The 18225-nt window shown below is 41.6% G+C and overlaps 3 protein-coding genes across 3 annotated transcripts; 2 read left to right on the top strand and 1 right to left on the bottom strand.

Annotated features, from left to right (window-relative positions):
• Nucleotides 1-380: 380 nt before the first annotated feature.
• ugdh (UDP-glucose 6-dehydrogenase) lies at nt 381-6932 on the top strand. The gene is made up of 12 exons (XM_084565856.1): nt 381-610; nt 2240-2401; nt 2837-2938; nt 3033-3233; nt 3314-3511; nt 3844-3991; nt 4078-4172; nt 4257-4387; nt 4615-4754; nt 5399-5490; nt 6078-6188; nt 6309-6932. The coding sequence occupies exons 2-12, from the start codon at nt 2240-2242 to the stop codon at nt 6417-6419; spliced, it is 1491 nt and encodes a 496-aa protein (XP_084421982.1). The 5' UTR covers nt 381-610; the 3' UTR covers nt 6420-6932.
• A 102-nt stretch (nt 6933-7034) lies between these two features.
• lias (lipoic acid synthetase) lies at nt 7035-13573 on the bottom strand. The gene is made up of 11 exons (XM_084565866.1): nt 13431-13573; nt 13022-13197; nt 10991-11084; nt 10589-10669; nt 10328-10484; nt 10176-10233; nt 9962-10090; nt 8916-9061; nt 8750-8820; nt 8542-8653; nt 7035-7893 (listed from the first exon to the last, which is right to left on the bottom strand). Exons 1-11 carry the CDS (start codon nt 13512-13514, stop codon nt 7832-7834), a joined length of 1170 nt encoding a protein of 389 aa, XP_084421992.1. The 5' UTR covers nt 13515-13573; the 3' UTR covers nt 7035-7831.
• Nucleotides 13574-14819: 1246 nt separating this feature from the next.
• On the top strand, nt 14820-17956 carry rpl9 (ribosomal protein L9). Its single transcript, XM_084559086.1, has 7 exons — nt 14820-14947; nt 15063-15178; nt 15536-15631; nt 15840-15972; nt 16214-16294; nt 17135-17264; nt 17794-17956. The coding sequence occupies exons 1-6, from the start codon at nt 14902-14904 to the stop codon at nt 17239-17241; spliced, it is 579 nt and encodes a 192-aa protein (XP_084415212.1). The 5' UTR covers nt 14820-14901; the 3' UTR covers nt 17242-17264; nt 17794-17956.
• Nucleotides 17957-18225: the final 269 nt, after the last annotated feature.

Genomic DNA, 18225 nt, shown 5'->3' with positions numbered 1-18225 from the left:
CCAGTTAGGCAGTGACACTTTAAACAAGTTTTCTTTAAGACGTGATGGTTAGCCATCCATCATGATATATTTACCCATCCACCAAAAAAACAACTGGACTTGTTTAAGTTTTTCAGCTCTAACTGACAAAGATTTTATTATCGGGAACATTTGTCGGTGGATTGCTATTAAACTATTATATCACAATTTTTCAACACTTGTAGTACCACAAATCTTCTCATACTGTGTAAACATGTATTAATAAATATCTAAAAACTCTGAACACCCAATCTTTTGGCAGTAGATGTAAAATAATGTTGTGTTTGAGTCGCTTTTATTTTGAAAATACGGCGCTCCGGAAGTGTGTGGCGTCATGGAGCCTGGGGCTTTTAACTGAAGACAGAGTCAGAAGTGCCTCAGTGTAGGTGAAGGTAGCAGCTTGATAAAAGTTACCAGAAGAAGCCCCAGGCGGTGTGAATTTATCCGTGGATCTCTGGTTTATTCCGCATTTAAGTAAAAGACATTTGTTGGACCCGGAAGTGTCGCCTGTTTCGACCGGACTCATTAAACGGAGGGAACTAACTAACATAATCTTCACATTCCAGAACTTCAGAGTGTCGAGCTGGCAAAGGTAACGGTAGCTAACGGCTGATAGCCAACGAGCTAGCTAGTCCATTCATTCACAGTTTCTTGTGTTGCGTTTAAGCGAATAAAGAGGTGAACTAGCTTAAATATAACCGTGTTAACGTGTAACGCGTCGGTACAAACGGTGACTGTGTGTCGTGTTGGCTGTTAATGTGAATTCACTGAAAGGGTTTCTGGTATAAAGGGGCTCATTTTTCCATCACTGCTGGACGTGGCTGAGCTCGGATAAAAGGCTCTTTATGTTATTTCCTGCCAGGCTGTAACGGTGCCACCGGAGACCATTACAGGTGAAGACTTGAGAGAGAAAGAGAGAAAGAACCGGTTTTCACTTCTCAGAAAGGGTTTTAAATGAAGATAATAATTCATCCTGTCATAATTTTTTCCACAACTTGCACAACACACTGTTGCACAGCTTCCACAACATAATGTCTCACATACTTACTATGTTCATACTTCTGACATGGTACATATAATGGTACATATCTTGATTTTATTCATATTTTGTTGTACACTGAACATATTTTTTAACTTTAACTTTTTAAGTCTGGTATATGAGTTGTGTATTTTGTTGTATTCAGCTGTTGCAACACAGCTGTTTCCCCATCTGTCTAACTTTAAAGCTGTGTGGAAGAGGGCTGCAGCTTTTCGATTATTTTGTCCATCAGACAATTTGACCAGGACTTAAATCATCACCTCCAACTGAGGAGCTGGAATCGGCAAATGTTTAGTAATTAAATATTTGCCAATTGTTCTCAGATTAGTAATCGATGAATAAACTTACTGTTGAAGCTCTTGACGTCCAGATGTTTGGAGTGAACCATGCTTGGGAAGATCCTAATAATAATAATAATAATATGGAAAAGAAACCTTGTTTTTCTGAAGAAGATTAGACATATTAAGCAGTTTTATTAGGAAAAACATTGTTCGGTGTTAAAGTAAAGCAAAATATAGAGCTGAAATGTTAAGTCAGTTATTGAATTGGCAGATCAGATCTTCCATTTTGATATTAAGTCACCATTAAAATCGTCTTGGCTTTTTTTTATATACCACTATCAACTTTGGACTCTTTTTTATTCATTTATTTATTTATTTTACATTGGTATTGAGCAAAAATAGGTCATTGAAGGACTCACTGCTCCAACTGTGAGCCTTTTCACTGTGTTTTGGCTCTGGTAGACTATTTAATGAGGGCGGTACAGTTATATAGTAGGCCCTGAAAAATGTACTAACCGATGAATGGGTCTGATTTAGAGTTAGTATTCTCATATAATTATATATTGCCAGTTTATTAGATAAAAATGGTATTCAGTATTGGTTTAAAACAACTGTTGATTCGACTGTCTTTTCGTTTCAAAGCTGTGGTTTGTAGTACTATTGTGGTGTACCGACATACGTGTCTGTTATTTTGACAACCTCTAATTCAATCCGAAATGATCATACAGCTTAATTATCACCTTTCTGTTTCAGCATAAACTGATTATTATAACAGTTAATTCAGTGCAGGACTGTTACTCTAAAATTTATTCTTTTCCACTAGTGTACCTAATATTTTGGCGAGTGTGCATAAACTGTTTTACATTTTCCTGAATTTGCATTCTCTCCACGTGTTTTCCAGATGTTTCAGATAAAGAGGATCTGTTGCATTGGCGCCGGGTACGTGGGAGGCCCGACGTGCAGCGTGATCGCCCAGATGTGTCCCGAGATCACGGTGACTGTTGTGGATGTCAACGAGTCCCGCATCAAAGCCTGGAACTCGGACACTCTGCCCATTTATGAGGTAACGAATTAGTCGTATTGTCCACAAGGGACGGTAATAACAATAAACTGCGTGAGTTTGGGTTGAACATTAACAAGGAGGAGTAGGTGGTAGTTCATTAGACGCCCTGATATGAGCCCTCTGTCTGATTTGGCTTCTGCTTTGTCTAAACTTAGGGATCAGTCGGTGTTGGAGAAGTGCACGTATCTAGGCAACAATTCCAGCCAGTGTTTTTCTAAAATATTACTCCCCCTCACGGGTCAAATGAAACATTAATTAGTTCCAGACTGTTGTGCAACTCCTCTACGTCAACCCCCTGACCACAAGGCGTTACGTCACCATGACTAGTGGAGTTAAAGGACTGCACATTTTGACTGCACATCTGTAAGACGCTGTCACATTCCCCTTCTCCTCCTCACATTCACTGACTCATCGTCCCACTTCCTCCCATTTCAGCCAGGACTCAAAGAAGTGGTTGAGTCATGCAGAGGGAGAAACCTGTTTTTTTCTACAGACATAGACTCGGCCATCAGGGAAGCCGACCTCGTCTTCATCTCTGTGAGTCCGTCGGTTCCTGCTGCACATATTTGGTTTGTCTGGCTAAATGAATGAGTCAGGCATTTCTGATACGTGGTTTCCCGTCTACCTTTAGGTAAACACCCCGACCAAGACGTACGGGATGGGGAAGGGTCGTGCGGCCGACCTGAAATTCATCGAGGCGTGCGCTCGGCGGATCGTAGAGGTGTCCGACGGCTACAAGATCGTCACGGAGAAGAGCACCGTCCCAGTCCGAGCCGCCGAGAGCATTAGGCGGATATTTGATGCCAACACCAAACCGAGCCTCAACCTCCACGTGCGTGTTACCGTCGCATGTGCACAACTCTCTGATGTCTCCCGTTTTACTTGTGTCTAAAGTCGTGCCTGCTGCTTCAGGTGCTGTCCAACCCGGAGTTCCTCGCGGAGGGAACGGCGGTGAGGGACCTGAAGGAGCCAGACCGCGTCCTGATTGGTGGAGACGAGACGGCCGAAGGTCAGAGGGCGATCAAAGCCCTGTGTGCCGTGTATGAGCACTGGGTCCCCAAGACACGGATCATCACCACCAACACGTGGTCATCCGAACTGTCCAAACTGGTGCGTTTGTTTTCAGTTTTATTAGGTCCGTCATAATTTCTCAAATACCAAGAAGACATTTTATCAGACCAAGATTCAATACCCCAAAAATATTTAGATTATTCATATATATATTAAGGACCAGGAGACACTTAAACTACTTATTTTACAGCCCAAGGCCACGTCTTCAGGTGTCTTTTCTGCAAACAACACAATCCAAAACGCAAACCCCAATTAAATACTTAAAGCAGAGAAGATAATTCTCACATTTGTGTATCTGGGGCGATTTTTGCAAGAGAAAATTGCTAAATTATGAATGAATTGTCAAAATACATACGTGTCTGTGTGAGCAGGCAGCCAATGCGTTCCTGGCGCAGCGGATCAGCAGCATCAACAGTATCAGCGCCCTGTGCGAGGCCACCGGGGCCGACGTGGAGGAGGTGGCCAAGGCGATCGGGATGGACCAGAGAATAGGCAGCAAGTTCCTTAAAGCCAGCGTTGGTAAGAGGCGAGCCCGCAGGATGTTTAAACTTTACTTCAGCTGCAGACGGATGAATGTTTGACTTTCATCTGGTTGCCTCGGGCAGGCTTCGGTGGGAGCTGTTTCCAGAAGGATGTGCTGAATCTGGTGTACCTGTGTGAAGCCCTCAACCTCCCTGAGGTGGCTTCTTACTGGCAGCAGGTGAGAACTGCACACCATAGCTGCACAGGTTTATAATTGTTTTGCTAGGGTTCTCTGTGTTTATTCTGATGCGGATTTTCTCAGGTGATAGACATGAATGAGTACCAGAGACGGCGGTTCGCCTGCCGGATCATCGACTGTCTGTTCAACACCGTTACTGGCAAAAAGATTGCTCTGCTGGGCTTCTCCTTCAAAAAAGACACAGGTGACACAAGGTTGGTCTTCTGCTTTTCCAGTTCCTTCCAAATAGACATTGTTTGTATTTAAAGCCACAGTAGCAATGCTTAACTTTACACTGTGCGTAAACTTTGTACACAGAAAACATGCAGAGTCATTGCTTATCACACTTTGCCCCATGGAACGCCTGTCGGCACAGGGTGGCGAGCGCTAACCCTGTACAGAGTTGACATATTTAGTGTTTGTGTGTGTTTCACAACTCCAGGGAGTCGTCCAGTATCTACATTTCTAAGTACCTGATGGATGAAGGAGCCAAGTTGTTCATCTATGACCCCAAAGTTCTCAAAGAACAAATCATTCACGACCTCTCCCAGCCCCACATCTCAGAGGACAACCCAGAGAGAGGTAACTTTTAGAGAAGACTGATACCACTTTCACGTAGCTTAGCATAAAAGCCTGGAAACAGAAGGTTAGAGGCTTTAGCCCCGCCCTGTTCCTTACAGCTTGAATAAATAAGATGTAAAGTTCAGATAAATGAGCTATAGACATGCTGCCAGGTAGATAGTGTTACCTTTGGACAGCGTTCATGCTAAGCCAGTTGGCCACAGGCTCCAGCTCTGCACACACACAGACGTGAGACTGGTAATGATTTTCTCACCTAGCTCCCAGCAAGAAAAAATAAAAAATAATCCTTAATCCTGTTTATATGGAAATGTTCAATTAACTTTTAGTTTGTGTGCTAATGTACATCAGATTTAGCAGCTGGAATCCTGAAACGTAGCAGAAAAGCCAGATGTGATTGAAGCACACGGTTAAGAAATGTGTAACTATGTTAGTTAAGCTGTTGTTATATTATATTATTGCCTATTTTTTTAACTTCTAAGCTGAACGGAAGGTTTAACGTCCACAAAATCTTAAAATACTCATTACGAGTTAAGGTTCGGTTCCATTTGTTCTGATGCATACCTCGTCCTGTTTGTGAGTCCCTTTTGATGCCAGACTGTGATGATTTGTGGGCCAATATTTTTGTTGTTCTTCTTGATTTTTAGTGTCCGACCTGGTGACCGTGACGTCGGACCCCTACGAGGCTTGCCAGAGCGCGCATGCGTTGGTCATCTGCACCGAGTGGGACATGTTCAAGGTCACGATCACATTTTACCTTCTGGAAAATGTTCTCGATCTTTAACCCTTTATAGGGCACTCGTTGAAATACTTGGAAATTCAAAATTATAACCCTGGGAGTGTTACTGCAGGGCGTCAGAAGACCTTTTTACTTTTGAAAAAATGTTTAAAAATCTTAATTTTCATGGAGAAAATCTAAATTAATAAAGTTACCATACATGGTTCCTTGTCCTTAAGTGGTAAACAAATGTAAACGTGTATTTAGAGCTTCAGAACATAAGTGCTGATTTAGGCACTTGTCAACATACACATTATCACATTAGACAACATTAGGACATGTTGTACGTGGTACCTAATAAAGCAGTTACGCTCAGGGTTCACGCAGAGATGGACTTTGTAGACCACTCTTATTTAAACTGAGAGCGTTGCCTTGATCTTCACTGATTGGCTGAGTGAAAACCACATCCCTATAACCTTAAAGACACATGAACGCAATCTAAAATGTGTGTGGAAGTTACCACATATGGTTCCTTTCCCCCATAAAGGGATAAAGGAATAAATAAAAACGTCAATATTTATACTTCTACTATTTTAATGCTGCCACAGGAGCTGGACTATGAGAAGATTTACAAGAAGATGCTGAAGCCGGCCTTCATATTCGACGGTCGCAGGGTGCTGGATCACCTCCACCCTCTCCTCCAGAGCATCGGCTTCCAGGTGAGCAAACAAGAACCTTCTCATAGAAAAACTAAAATGGCATATTGTTTTTTTTTTTTTTAAATAAAACAGGCAAACGTTTAAATGAAAATAAGACGAGTGAGTTCTCTCTCTCTGCAGATCGAGACCATCGGAAAGAAAGTGACGGCAACGAGAATCCCCTACACGCCGGCTGCAGTTTGTCCTCGCATCACCGCCAGTGAACCTCCCAGCAAGAAAGCGAAAGTCTAAACCCGACTTCTCCCCCACACGACATGAAACGCATTCCTCCCTCGACCTTATTATTATTACTACCTGTGCAACATTTCATTCTGTCTGCTCGCGCCGTACGATCAGGAAGGGGGAACGCTGTGCAACTAATTGCTCCCCTGCAGCGTGTTGGATGAAGGGGAAGAGGTTAGTTGGGTCGAAGCCCGTGTGAATGTGAACAACTCTTTAGATGAAGCTGAATGGAGAGGAAAAAAAAAAAACGTTCCAGGTGGTCAAAGGCTTCATTTTGTTTTAATACATTTTATAATGAATAGCATTTCAGAAACTTGTCTGTTGCCCTCATTTCAAAAGAACACTATACGCCAGTGTCTTACAGTATTTACTTTACTATCAAGTAGTATTTTTAATTGCAAAAATTTTATACTGTTTTTTTAAAAATATTTTTTATAAATCATCTTACTGTATATTAATCAGCAACGTCTTCTGTATCAGTGGCTGTTTACTACAAAGGGCCAATGCAATAAAGTGAGACGTGCGTCTTTGAACTTGTGACTGTAGGTGATTTTTAAAGAGACGTAGCGGGGAGCGGGAAAAAATAAATACACAACCAAATGTGAACTGAAGACTTTTAATTCTTTAAATACAAATATACATTTTAATGAGCTGTTGTGTTGAACTGTGTGCAAAGGAAACATTCATATTTCATCGTTGTTACACACAGGCATCTAAAAATAAAGGTGCCTACATACAGTTAGGCTCATATGAGTCATTTATCAAAACGTGTGGTTTTGTGATAGTTCCCCTTATTTTAATTTGGATGTGAATACCCTTAAATTAAAGTTGCACTTTCTCCGTATGCTTTGATAAAAGGCTAAAACAACCTAACTGTATGCAAGTGTTGGAAATACATTTTGGGCTTGAACCTTTTCTAACATAAAACATTTAAAAGGAGGTTTCAAAAGTAAGTATATTTTGTTTTATTATGTTTAGCGTGAACAATGTGAGACTTCATGATAATCCCCAGTCCTGAAGCAGCAGACATCAAAGCGCTCGCTGTTAAAGATCAGTAGTTTTTACCTGAAGTGAGGGGACACCTCAGGGGTTTGACGGTGGATTTAAAAAGCCCCCCCGAGGAGCAGAGATGGTAAACACCAGCTTCTGCTCCTCGGGCAGGATTATGTGGACACGGTCTACATACCCCTGCAGGCCTCTCGCTCCTCTTTCATCTCTTTAGGCTGACGCACATTAACAGTAGAGGACACGTGTATTAATGTCACTTCTCCAGTAATAATACTACCTTCCTTTTTAAACGTTACACGTGTCACGGTGTTTCCTGTGTGTTTTTCCTGTGCCGCATCTTAAATCAACACAGTACGATGTGGTTAGATAAAGTATATTTTGTCACAGTGTCTAGTTGCAGGTCGGGAGGCTTCTCATCCCTCCACGGTGACTTCCTCCTTTCTCTTTTTCAGTAGATTCTTTAGAAAGAACTCGCCTGTAAAGAAAAAGAAGAAAGACAGTTTATTTTCAAGTCAATTCAACCAAACACTTTTAACCGAAGTGTTTTTATGTGCAGGGGTTTTTTAAATAATAAGAAGCTTCACAATAAAATGCACCAAACAAAAAAAATAAAACACATTCAGGTTATTCAGAGTAGTGCTCTGTTTATAACACTATTATGTAATAGGTCTTTTTCTTACATGGTGTCTTCTTAACTGAGACACATTAGTTAATTTGTTGTCGTCAACTTTACTGTAATTATCATGTAATAAAGGTTATTACATGATAATTACAGAATTCACAACATACAGTGTTTTAAATCCCTTCTTTATTTTCTTATTTTAGTTGGAGTTGGTTTTAGTCACTTGTATCTTGGCGCAGTACAACAGATTTGACTGGATTTTTTGTTTATGGTGCTCAAAACTTGGGAATTTTAAAAATAACACAGCGACATGTATTTGCAGAAACTAAATCTTCATTACCGAGATAATCCTTTGTGTTTAATTTATAAAATAGTTATTTTCCTTGCAGAAATTCCACTGCAGATATCTACTAAATGTCAAATTACTGTATATCTAAACTATTACTAAAGGAACAGACTGGATGTTTTCTGTTAAAAAACCTCAACAGGGACATTTCTCACCTGCTTTGTATGAGGATCGCACCAGTGGCCCGCTGGCTGTGTACACAAAGCCCATCTCATTCCCAACTTTCTCCCAGTGGGCGAACCTCTCTGGCGTGACATACTCCTCCACCTAAAAGCAAACCCAAGTCGTCATTACGTGTCTGTGTTTGTATTTTCCCGACACACCTGTCTGTGGTGTAATTAGCACAGAGCAGTGTGTGCTGACCTTCAGGTGGCGCTTCGTGGGCTGCATGTATTGTCCGAGTGTCAGACAGTCTACTCCTGCCTCCCGCAGCTCTGTAACAACATCGCAGCGGTATGATCAGAAAACTGTCGATGCAGAACTGCGTCTGTGTGTCTGTGTGTGTGTGTGTGTGTGTGAGTGTACGCACCAGTCAGAGTGTCCGTTATCTGTTGGTCGGTCTCCCCCAGTCCCAGCATGATGGAAGTCTTGGTGAGGATGGTGGGGTTGACCTTTTTAGCGTGTCTCAGGACGCTCAGGGACTGGTCGATGTTTGCTCTGGGGTCACGGACGTGTCTGAAAACAGGTGGCAGATAAAGATCCTGAGAAACGGAAATATATCACGTACTACAGCTTATCTGGTATGAATAGCATGTACATGTATTATTGGAAGGACGTCTACCATGCGCCACCTGCTGGTCAGGAGGTATTACTGTCCTTCACTGTGAGGATCAGGTTTTAAAGGATAATTCCTTTGTTTTTAAACCAGGGCTCAGTTTTACCGTCTTTCTTTGGGTCTAAGTGATTAATAGTAAAAAAATCTTTGGCTTTAAACAGAAACCATGAAACAGCTGCAATAAAATCTAAAGTGGATTTATCTTGTGATCATTTTTGCAACTTTTTTCCAATCTCAATCTTATTCACACAGTGTCAATAACAATTCTTTAATTCCTTTAATCCCGGTGACACTTTCCAGCCTCTGTAGTGAAAGCTCGTGTTCAAAAGTGTTCAATGAAGATTTAACAGGTCAATTATCAACGTCTCACACAATCAGATTATTTAGAGTGGCTGAAAATATTATGGATTAAAGATTAAGAAATGTCAAACGCAGAAAAGGGAAAACGGAACGTGACTCAGATGATACTTCACACTTCCGAGGTTATATCTTATCATGCTTTCAGATAAATGCTCCTTTGACTGAACTGCAACCATAATTATCATTTAAACAAGTACACAATGTATTTGTAAGTATATTTGAATATAGATGTTTAAATTGTGCATGTGTGAAGACAAACTAGAAACTAAATCTTTAAACAGCTCAACACGACACATGTTTCAGTGCTTTTGTGTGTTATTGTAAAGCCCCTAAAATCAAAGTGAAGCAGACATGAAAGAAATTAGATGAGTAGCTTCTAACCGCCGAGGATTCATCTTAATGTATATTATGGTGGTAAACCACCTTTTAAGTCCTTTTACCTTTGCAGCTCACGCACAGTCTCCACATTGTGGGCGTACACATCCAACCCTGACAGGGCGATCTTCTCTACGGCTGCCAGGTCGCCGCGGAAATCAGGGGTCAGACATTCAACCAGGATCTGAGAGTTTCTAGATGAAGGTGACAAAAGTAGTTTTTTTATTACGCTATAAAACTGTGACACTAATAAACCCAAGATGGATGGGAGATTATTACCTTTCCTTCAGGTTAGAAACAGTCTTAGCAAAGTGCGCCGCTCCTCCATCAGCGATATCTGCAAGAAAGTTAAAAAAAATAAAATGTTTGAAGACAATTCTTCTGCACCACAGAAGAACAAGGTGAGCAAACTGAGGTCCAGAAGCCGTTACCATCTCTGTCGACTGAGGTGAGAACCACGTAGTCCAGCCCCCAGGCGGCGATGGCCTTGGCTGTATTGTACGGCTCGTCCGGGTCCAGAGGAGGGGGCCGGCGGGCTGTCTTCACGGAGCAGAACCTGCACCCGCGTGTGCACGTATCTCCCATCAGCTACACACAAAAAAAAATGACAAGTCTCTTTATCCGGCTGCAAACAATCTTTACAAATTTACAGCATGTGTGTCATAAGCGCCACAGTGAGGTAAGGACTTTACCATGATGGTGGCGGTGGCCGTGGCGTACTCTCCTCCTCCCCAACACTCCCCGATGTTTGGACACCTGGCCTCTTCACACACCTGAGAAAACAGACACAAAGACACAGGATCTGTGCACCTGTACTCCATGTCAGAATGATGAATCGTTCTGGACGATCGTTGACAGTCAGTAATATAAGAGGCAAATGTCCAAAGCTGTGTTTAAATGGCTAATCGTAGAGTCATGGTGAAACTTATCCATACAAACATGGTGATGCACATCAGCTGAGCTCCTGTATTCAAATAATGTCACGTTTGAGAAGCGCCATCATGTCTGCGTTTCCTCTCAACCATTTCTTTCTAACAAACCTCCTAAGCAGCTGGGTTGCTTTAACACTTTAACACAGATAGAGTGAAGCTTACTGTGTGCAGGTTGAGGTCTCTCAGCGTGTTCTTCAGCTTGTTGAAGTTCTTTCCAATGGGGATCTCAGTCTTCAGCCACGGAGGAAGCCGCAGTCTGGAACGACAGCAGAGCCGGTCACCGATTTGTGCAACGGTGATCTCAGCTCCAGGTTGGTGTGATCGATTGTATACTGTATGTTACTACACGTGGTATGCTCACTAAGCTTTTACATGCGTTCCATCCACCATGAATCGCTCATGTACCGTGCATCGTCTATTAATATATATCCTTTTTTGCATCACGTGGACATATGAGCCGCATGTGTGCCTTATCTGAGTGGAATTTATCTGCTGCCCTCTTTTCCTCGTCACCTCCCTCTATTTTCTGTCTCTCTGTCTGATCAACCTTAAGCAGATGGGTTCTGCTCAAGGTTTCTTTCCTTGCCACTGTCACTTTAGTGGTTGCTCTGTGGGTTTCAGGCTCAGGGTTCTGTAAAGCACTAGTACAACAGAATGTATTTTATGCTATATAAATAAAACTAGAAGTTTTAGTGGGAATTCAATTTAGAGAGGAAATTAATCGATGGAAAAAGTAAACTTATAGAAAACGTACATACGTATCAATGAACTGTGCTTGAAAGTAATTGCTAAAATAATGATAAATGCATATGAAGGGAGAAAATGTAGAGTAATCTCAGCTCTATACCAAGCTCTGGGTGCCAGTGGGAGTAATTCAACTGTCTATATTAAAGAAAAATGGGAAAAAGAGCTTGGAGAAGAAATAACAGAAGATAATTGGTATAATGTGTGCAAGGTTCAGCACTCAGCCACTAGTTCGAGGGTATGGCGAGAATTTGGGTGGAAGAACATTATAAGGTTTTTTATAACACCAAAGGTAAAGGGGAGATACGCACCAGATCAGAAATCATGTTGGAGGTTGTGTGGTCAAGCGGATGCAGACCATACTCATGTGTTTTGGAAATGTCAAAAGATGGAGGGATATTGGGAGGGAGTGTGGAGTGTGCTGAGGGAGATACTGGGATATGAGATACCAAAGACTTGTTTGGTTTTATATCTGGGGAACATTTCACAAGAAGAGGTGCAAGGAGGAGACGAATACCTGCTGAAAGTATTATTGGTGGCTAGCAGGAAGGCAATTACAAGGGCCTGATATAAGGTAGACCCCCCAACTAGGGAACAGTGGCTAAGCATAGTGGAGGAGATTCATGACATGGAGAGGTTCACACATACTTTGAGAATGCGGGAGGAACAGTTTGAAAGGAAATGGGAGAAGTGGAATTATTACAGAAGGGGTGAGGATGATACCACTAGTAATGACAACTGAACAGGATAGAATTGTTGCATTGTGACTGAATGGAAGGACCTATAAGCTGTTAATGGAATGTTAATGTTTTCTTATTTTTTTATTTTTATTTTTATGGTTTTTTTTTTGTGGGTATGTATTACTGTATTTAATTGAAAAAACTCAAATAAAAATTAAAGTTTAAAAAAAGAAAGTAATTGCTGATCACTGTCATAGAGTTAGAAATAAATGTACAATCCATACACATATGTGTTATTGTACTTTTACAGATTGTCGCTACTATATTTTCTGTTCTTGAACTTGTACTTTATGTTACTACTGAGTCTGAGGTCTGAATAGAGCACCAGCTTTTTCTTTATTCTTACTATTTTCTACCATATCAGACAAAACCTCATCTGACCTAATAAAAGTCAGGCTCAGAGGTCACAGTTAAAGAGCAGCTGAGCTCAGCTTTTTGCTGTTGTTCATGTTAATACATGTGTCAAATCTTTTGACAAGCTACAGTCTTAATGAACATTGTTTAAAATGACAAGTTTTTGTTGTTGTTTTAACTCAGGGGCTGCAAGACAAAATGCTGGAGGATCAGTCAGATAAAGCTTTGTCTAATGTGACCTTTGAACCCTCTGATAACAATGTGCACCCACACTTCTCTATTATTTAACCTGTAGCTGACCTTAAAATAGCCACTTTCTATCTACAACTACTGCCTTAAGCCTGATTTCCTGTACCTCTCTCCCTTCTGTCTCTTCAGGTTTCCTCTGTATTCCGCCCACTTGCTTTTCTCCGACAGTTCCCCCGAAATAAAGTCCTGCAGATCGGGTCCATCGTCGCTGAGAAGCTCCTTCTTCCGGTCAGTCCGCTCTGGGGAGGACTTGGCCACAGATCTCACGGTGCTGCTGTAAACCTGCAGAGAAAGCACCGAGAGGTTAGTTCAGGTGCGAGTCTCCCCACGCAACAAATCACTTATTCTTGAAGTCATAAACAACCCGCCAGTGGCCCCACACCTCAGTTACTAAACAGACTACAATGCAGGCTGTGGTTACTTAAAGGCCCGTGATCAGGCTTCAACAACCGACGGCTGCTGTTTGTACATTAACCATTATTATTATTTTTTAAGTTGGAGGGGGACACACTCACATGCGGGATGCTCCTCGGACTCAGCCAAAGATGGTTTGTGGAGAAACGACCCGCTACGCAGCAACTTTGTTTGAGCAGCGCCATGACATTTGCTAGCAAGCGGCTGTCATTGGCAACACAACTCGGAGAGCGGCTGCTTTGGTCTGATGGTGCGTTCAAGTGATAACGGCTGAGTGGTGAAAATATGTAAATCCCGTTTTTTTTTGCCAGTTTAAGGGCAAATTAACCGGTTAATAACGACTGATGTTTTTATTTATTTATTTATTTATTTATTTATACAACTATCAGCGTCTAATGAAGTTAAAATATATTCTGGAAGATGATCGGGACCTGCAGATTAAACAAAAACTAATCGACAGATAGTAATATATGATAACCAAACGAGTAAGACATAAACTTAAACACATAACATTTTAACTGGTGAAATAATAATAATATACTGTGTTAAATTTCCTATTTATTGCGTTTATAGAAACGCCGTTGACCTGTTTACACTAATTCAACAGGGACGCTTTTCATGCTTGCATTTTTAAATTGGGGTTTGTACGATATTACGTGAACGCAACACATGATGAAACTTAGCTCAAGTCAGACGCTAAAATAACTTCGCCATCAATTGAGATATTTCTTCCTTTTTTAAAAATAAAATATTTTTCCGTACTAGGTATTGAGCATATCTTTAATCCGTCGACAACACCTAAGTAATTATTGATCATCCTGATCGTCAATAAGTTCTTGGATCGTCTCGTCATGCCTGACGGCGGCACGTACGTACTCTACATCTGCGTCGTGACGTCCTTCCTTCCTCCTTTCCTCTGCTACCGGCGAGGTGAGGATAGCTGTAAAATTGTTTCATGGGTTTCATCTAACTCCATCTAGGTCGATTAAACACATTTTAGGCTCAATTTTTTAACATCCATACGCGTACACAACTGTATTTCACAGTATGGGCTGTATTTTGTGTTAATCTTGGTGTTGTGGGGAGAGATATGTTAATAGATTTGCCACATATTGGTTGTCAGTCTAGAGGCCTGACGCTCTGTTCATGCTAACGGCAGTAGCGGGATGAATAATGTTATTTTTAAAGGTCGTGTTAGTTTGATTTTAGGTGTTTAAGCTCATTATAGTGTTAAATGATTTTAAATGTTTATGAATAGACGCTGAGAACACCGGACTCTGTCTAAAGTAACTGTGTGCTAGCATTAGTGCTAAAGCTAGCTAACTCAATACAGTGTGGATGCGTTCCGTTGCTGATTGTCACAGGGTCCAACATCACACTGGTGTAGTTTATAGTCAGAAACGTTTAAGAAGAAGAATAAATATTGTCATATAGCGTCTTAATCCCTCACCAGATAGTCCCCTTGTGTCACTACACATCCTTACCTGCTAACTTTAGCCTAGACTTGATGAAGTTGTCATTTAAGAAGTTCACATTCAAAGTGTTAAACTCACATTTTTGTGTCTTTACAGAATGAAGACCATTCTCAGCAGTCAGACTGTTGACCTGCCCTCCAATGGTAAGAAACCAGCTGTGGCTGCAGGATGAAATTTATATATTTATTCATTTATCTGTGTGTATCTTTTTTGGGGGGGATTCTTGACCGTGGTTTTTGTTGTCTTGTCGTTTTGCAGTGGAGGTGTGGTTGAAGGGCCGAACAGTGATTGTCAAAGGGCCCCGTGGCAAGCTGACCAGGGAGTTCAACCACATCAACCTGGAGCTTAGTCTGCTCGGCAAGAAACAGAAGAAGGTGAGCGCAGAACGATGATAAACACAGTTAAAAGTGCCGTAGTAAACCTAAGCATTTCAGTGATATTACGGCAGCTGCAGTGAACTTTAGTTATAACGTAATGTGTACATCTTCAAAGTAAATGATGCTGACGTTTTAATAGAATATGGAGGGTGGGAAGTTGTCAGATACATCTTCAGGTTGGATTTACTCAAAGCTCACCCCTTCTCAGCAACCTGCCACAGATAGTTAGAGGTTGTCATGTGGAGAGTTGACATTTTTTGAACAAGTTTGATGGTTGATACATGATTGTACCACTTGTGATTCACTTGTTATAATCATCCATTGAAAGTCATGAGTCTGTGTTGTCGTCCTCAGCTTCGTGTGGATAAATGGTGGGGAAACAGGAAGGAGCTCGCCACAGTCCGCACCATCTGCAGCCACGTCCAGAACATGATCAAGGGAGTCACTTTGGTGAGTTTAATATTTTACCGACAGTAGTCTGACTACCGTAACGACCCCTGTTTCCCCCGGCCTCTGTGGTGGGGTTAGTAGGTTTCCTAGTCACGACTTCTGTTGTGTTGCTGAATGGTCTAACGCTGCCTATTGTTGGAGGATTTGTCTGCTTCATCGGTTCTACTCGGTGCCTCACACACACACACGTACGTCTCTCCGTCTGCAGGGTTTCAGATACAAAATGCGATCTGTGTACGCCCATTTCCCCATTAACGTCGTCATCCAGGAGAGTGGTACTCTGGTGGAGATCAGGAACTTCCTGGGAGAGAAGTACATCCGCCGCGTCCGAATGAGGCCCGGTGAGTCCGTCGCACAGTGTGTCAGACAGTAACTATGTTCTATGATGTGGAAGAGACGGTCTGTATCCAGTGAATTACATAGCGCCGCAATGAATGTCAAATAGTTTCTTTGGTAGTCTTGTTTTTCTCCATTTAAAAACTCAGATTTGTTGATGTGTCTCCTATCAACCTGTTGAAATTAATTATTTACACATATTTACATATTAGACAAATGTTTGACCCCGTCTCCTCTCGTTCCCAGGTGTGAACTGTGCCGTCTCCGCTGCCCAGAAGGACGAGCTGGTCCTGGAGGGTAACGACATCGAGCTGGTGTCAAACTCGGGTACGTCCTTCACCTGTTTCCACATCGTGATGAAATGACGTAACACTACTCCTGCTTGTTTGAACCCAAACATCCCGGGATAACTCGGATGTTGCAGGTTGTTCGTCATAAAGGATCAGTAATGAAATCATTTGATTCTAACTTGAACGGTTTAACATGCTCCTATTCTCTCGTACGGACTGAACTAACGTAGTGGAAGAGATGGATCAGCCTGTCAGTGATGTGATTGGCAGAACGGCTGCGACCTCTCCTAAAATTAGACACTAGGTTCAGTCTTTACTACATCAGTCCTGTAGTGTAGCTGTTAATCCTAGCCCCCCTTCCCTCTTCTATTTGTCATTGTATGGCAGGAGAGTGATCGTTTTCCTCTTATATAAAGTCAGTAGTTATGTTTAATGAATTTAAAGATGCCTTTTTCTTTCCAATGAAAGCGTTCAGTAACATTTTGGACACTTTCACTCCCCTCCCTTTGAGGCGTTGGTGTTTAGATGTCTGTTTTCAGAATGGGCGTGCAGCTGAGCTGTCCATGTGCCTTAAAAGGAGTCATAACTTTTTTATGAACAGTGCCTTTTTTATTCTGTATCGTAATAAACAAAAACACCATCACTGCATTTAAGTTAAGAGTCGTGACCTAGTTTTTGTCAGATTGTGTAGATTTTGTCTGCTTAGACTTTACAGACAACACGAGTTAAAGCTGAATGTATTTTAGATGTTTCACTTAATGGATCATAAAACGAAACGGTCATGCAGTCCATCCCGACATGTCTTTTCTCCAACTGGTCTGTATCATCCCTGTGTGATGTGTTGTGTTGCTCATCACCCCACCTTCTTCTCTTGCAGCTGCTCTGATCCAGCAGGCCACCACAGTCAAAAATAAGGATATCAGAAAGTTCTTGGACGGCATTTACGTGTCCGAGAAGGGAACAGTAGTGGATGGGGATCAGTAAACGTTACATCTGCACTTGTAGAGGTTAGCTTATGCCGTCGAAGCCGCCTCTGCGTCCTACAGGGGGAGACCTCTGTTTTCCTTCTCTGCATGCTCTTTACACTGCTGTCTGTACCGTTTTCCTTTAATTGCTTTTTCACTTTCAGAAATGTCTTTTGTTTCAGACAAAGCGTTCTCAATCATTGAATGTGTAGGGGCTCGGCAGTATGGATAAAACACTAAAACTCAGATATAAGTAAAAATGTTTAGCTTCTTTAATCTTTTGTTTGCAGCCACATGGACTGAAGCGTTATCAAAATACTTAGAAAAATGTTTATAAATGAGCTATTGCCCAGCCTTCCTTGATTGCTTCTGATGACTGAAGCTGTTTTTGGTTCAAATATCTGCTTTGACTGTTCACCACAGCTTGCATGTCCAAACTTCTTCAATCCTTTTCCAACTAAAACTCTTCTCTATCGGTGCTTCTGTCTTGCAGGCTACCAGCCCCTGGTAACTGAGCATGTTGCTTTAATCTAACATTGTCATAAAACTTTGTTCTTGTGTTTATTTCTAGCGGCCTTGATCCAGCAGGCCACCACAGTCAAAAAGAAGGACATCAGGAAGTTCCTCGATGGCATCTATGTCAGCGAGAAGACAACTGTGGTGGAGCAAGATGTCGAGTGAATGATCACATTATGTCCTGTTATGACCAATAAATTACCATCTTTTCCAGTTCACCTGGTCTCAGTTTTCCTTTATTTGACGTGCTTCGCTGCAGTCCAGAAAATAAAAACACTTGGCAGTTCAGAACAAATAGAACCATGTAAGGAATTAAGTTTAATATGTGGTTAAAGCTAAGCTTCAATCCTGTGTCTAATAAAACGTGTTCAAAGTTTAATGGACTGTGTTTAATTCAGTGTTCATTAACGGTATAGTAACTGAAAAAACGAATGGTGTTGACGTCTGCATCATTTACGCTTACTAAAGTTAACTTAGTTGGACCTGT

Source organism: Chelon labrosus, assembly GCF_963514085.1.
Source record: "Chelon labrosus genome assembly, chromosome: 2".
Lineage (NCBI taxonomy): Eukaryota > Metazoa > Chordata > Actinopteri > Mugiliformes > Mugilidae > Chelon > Chelon labrosus.
The sequence above is the reverse complement of the archived record's forward strand: the minus strand, read 5'-3'. Positions and strand labels throughout refer to the sequence as shown.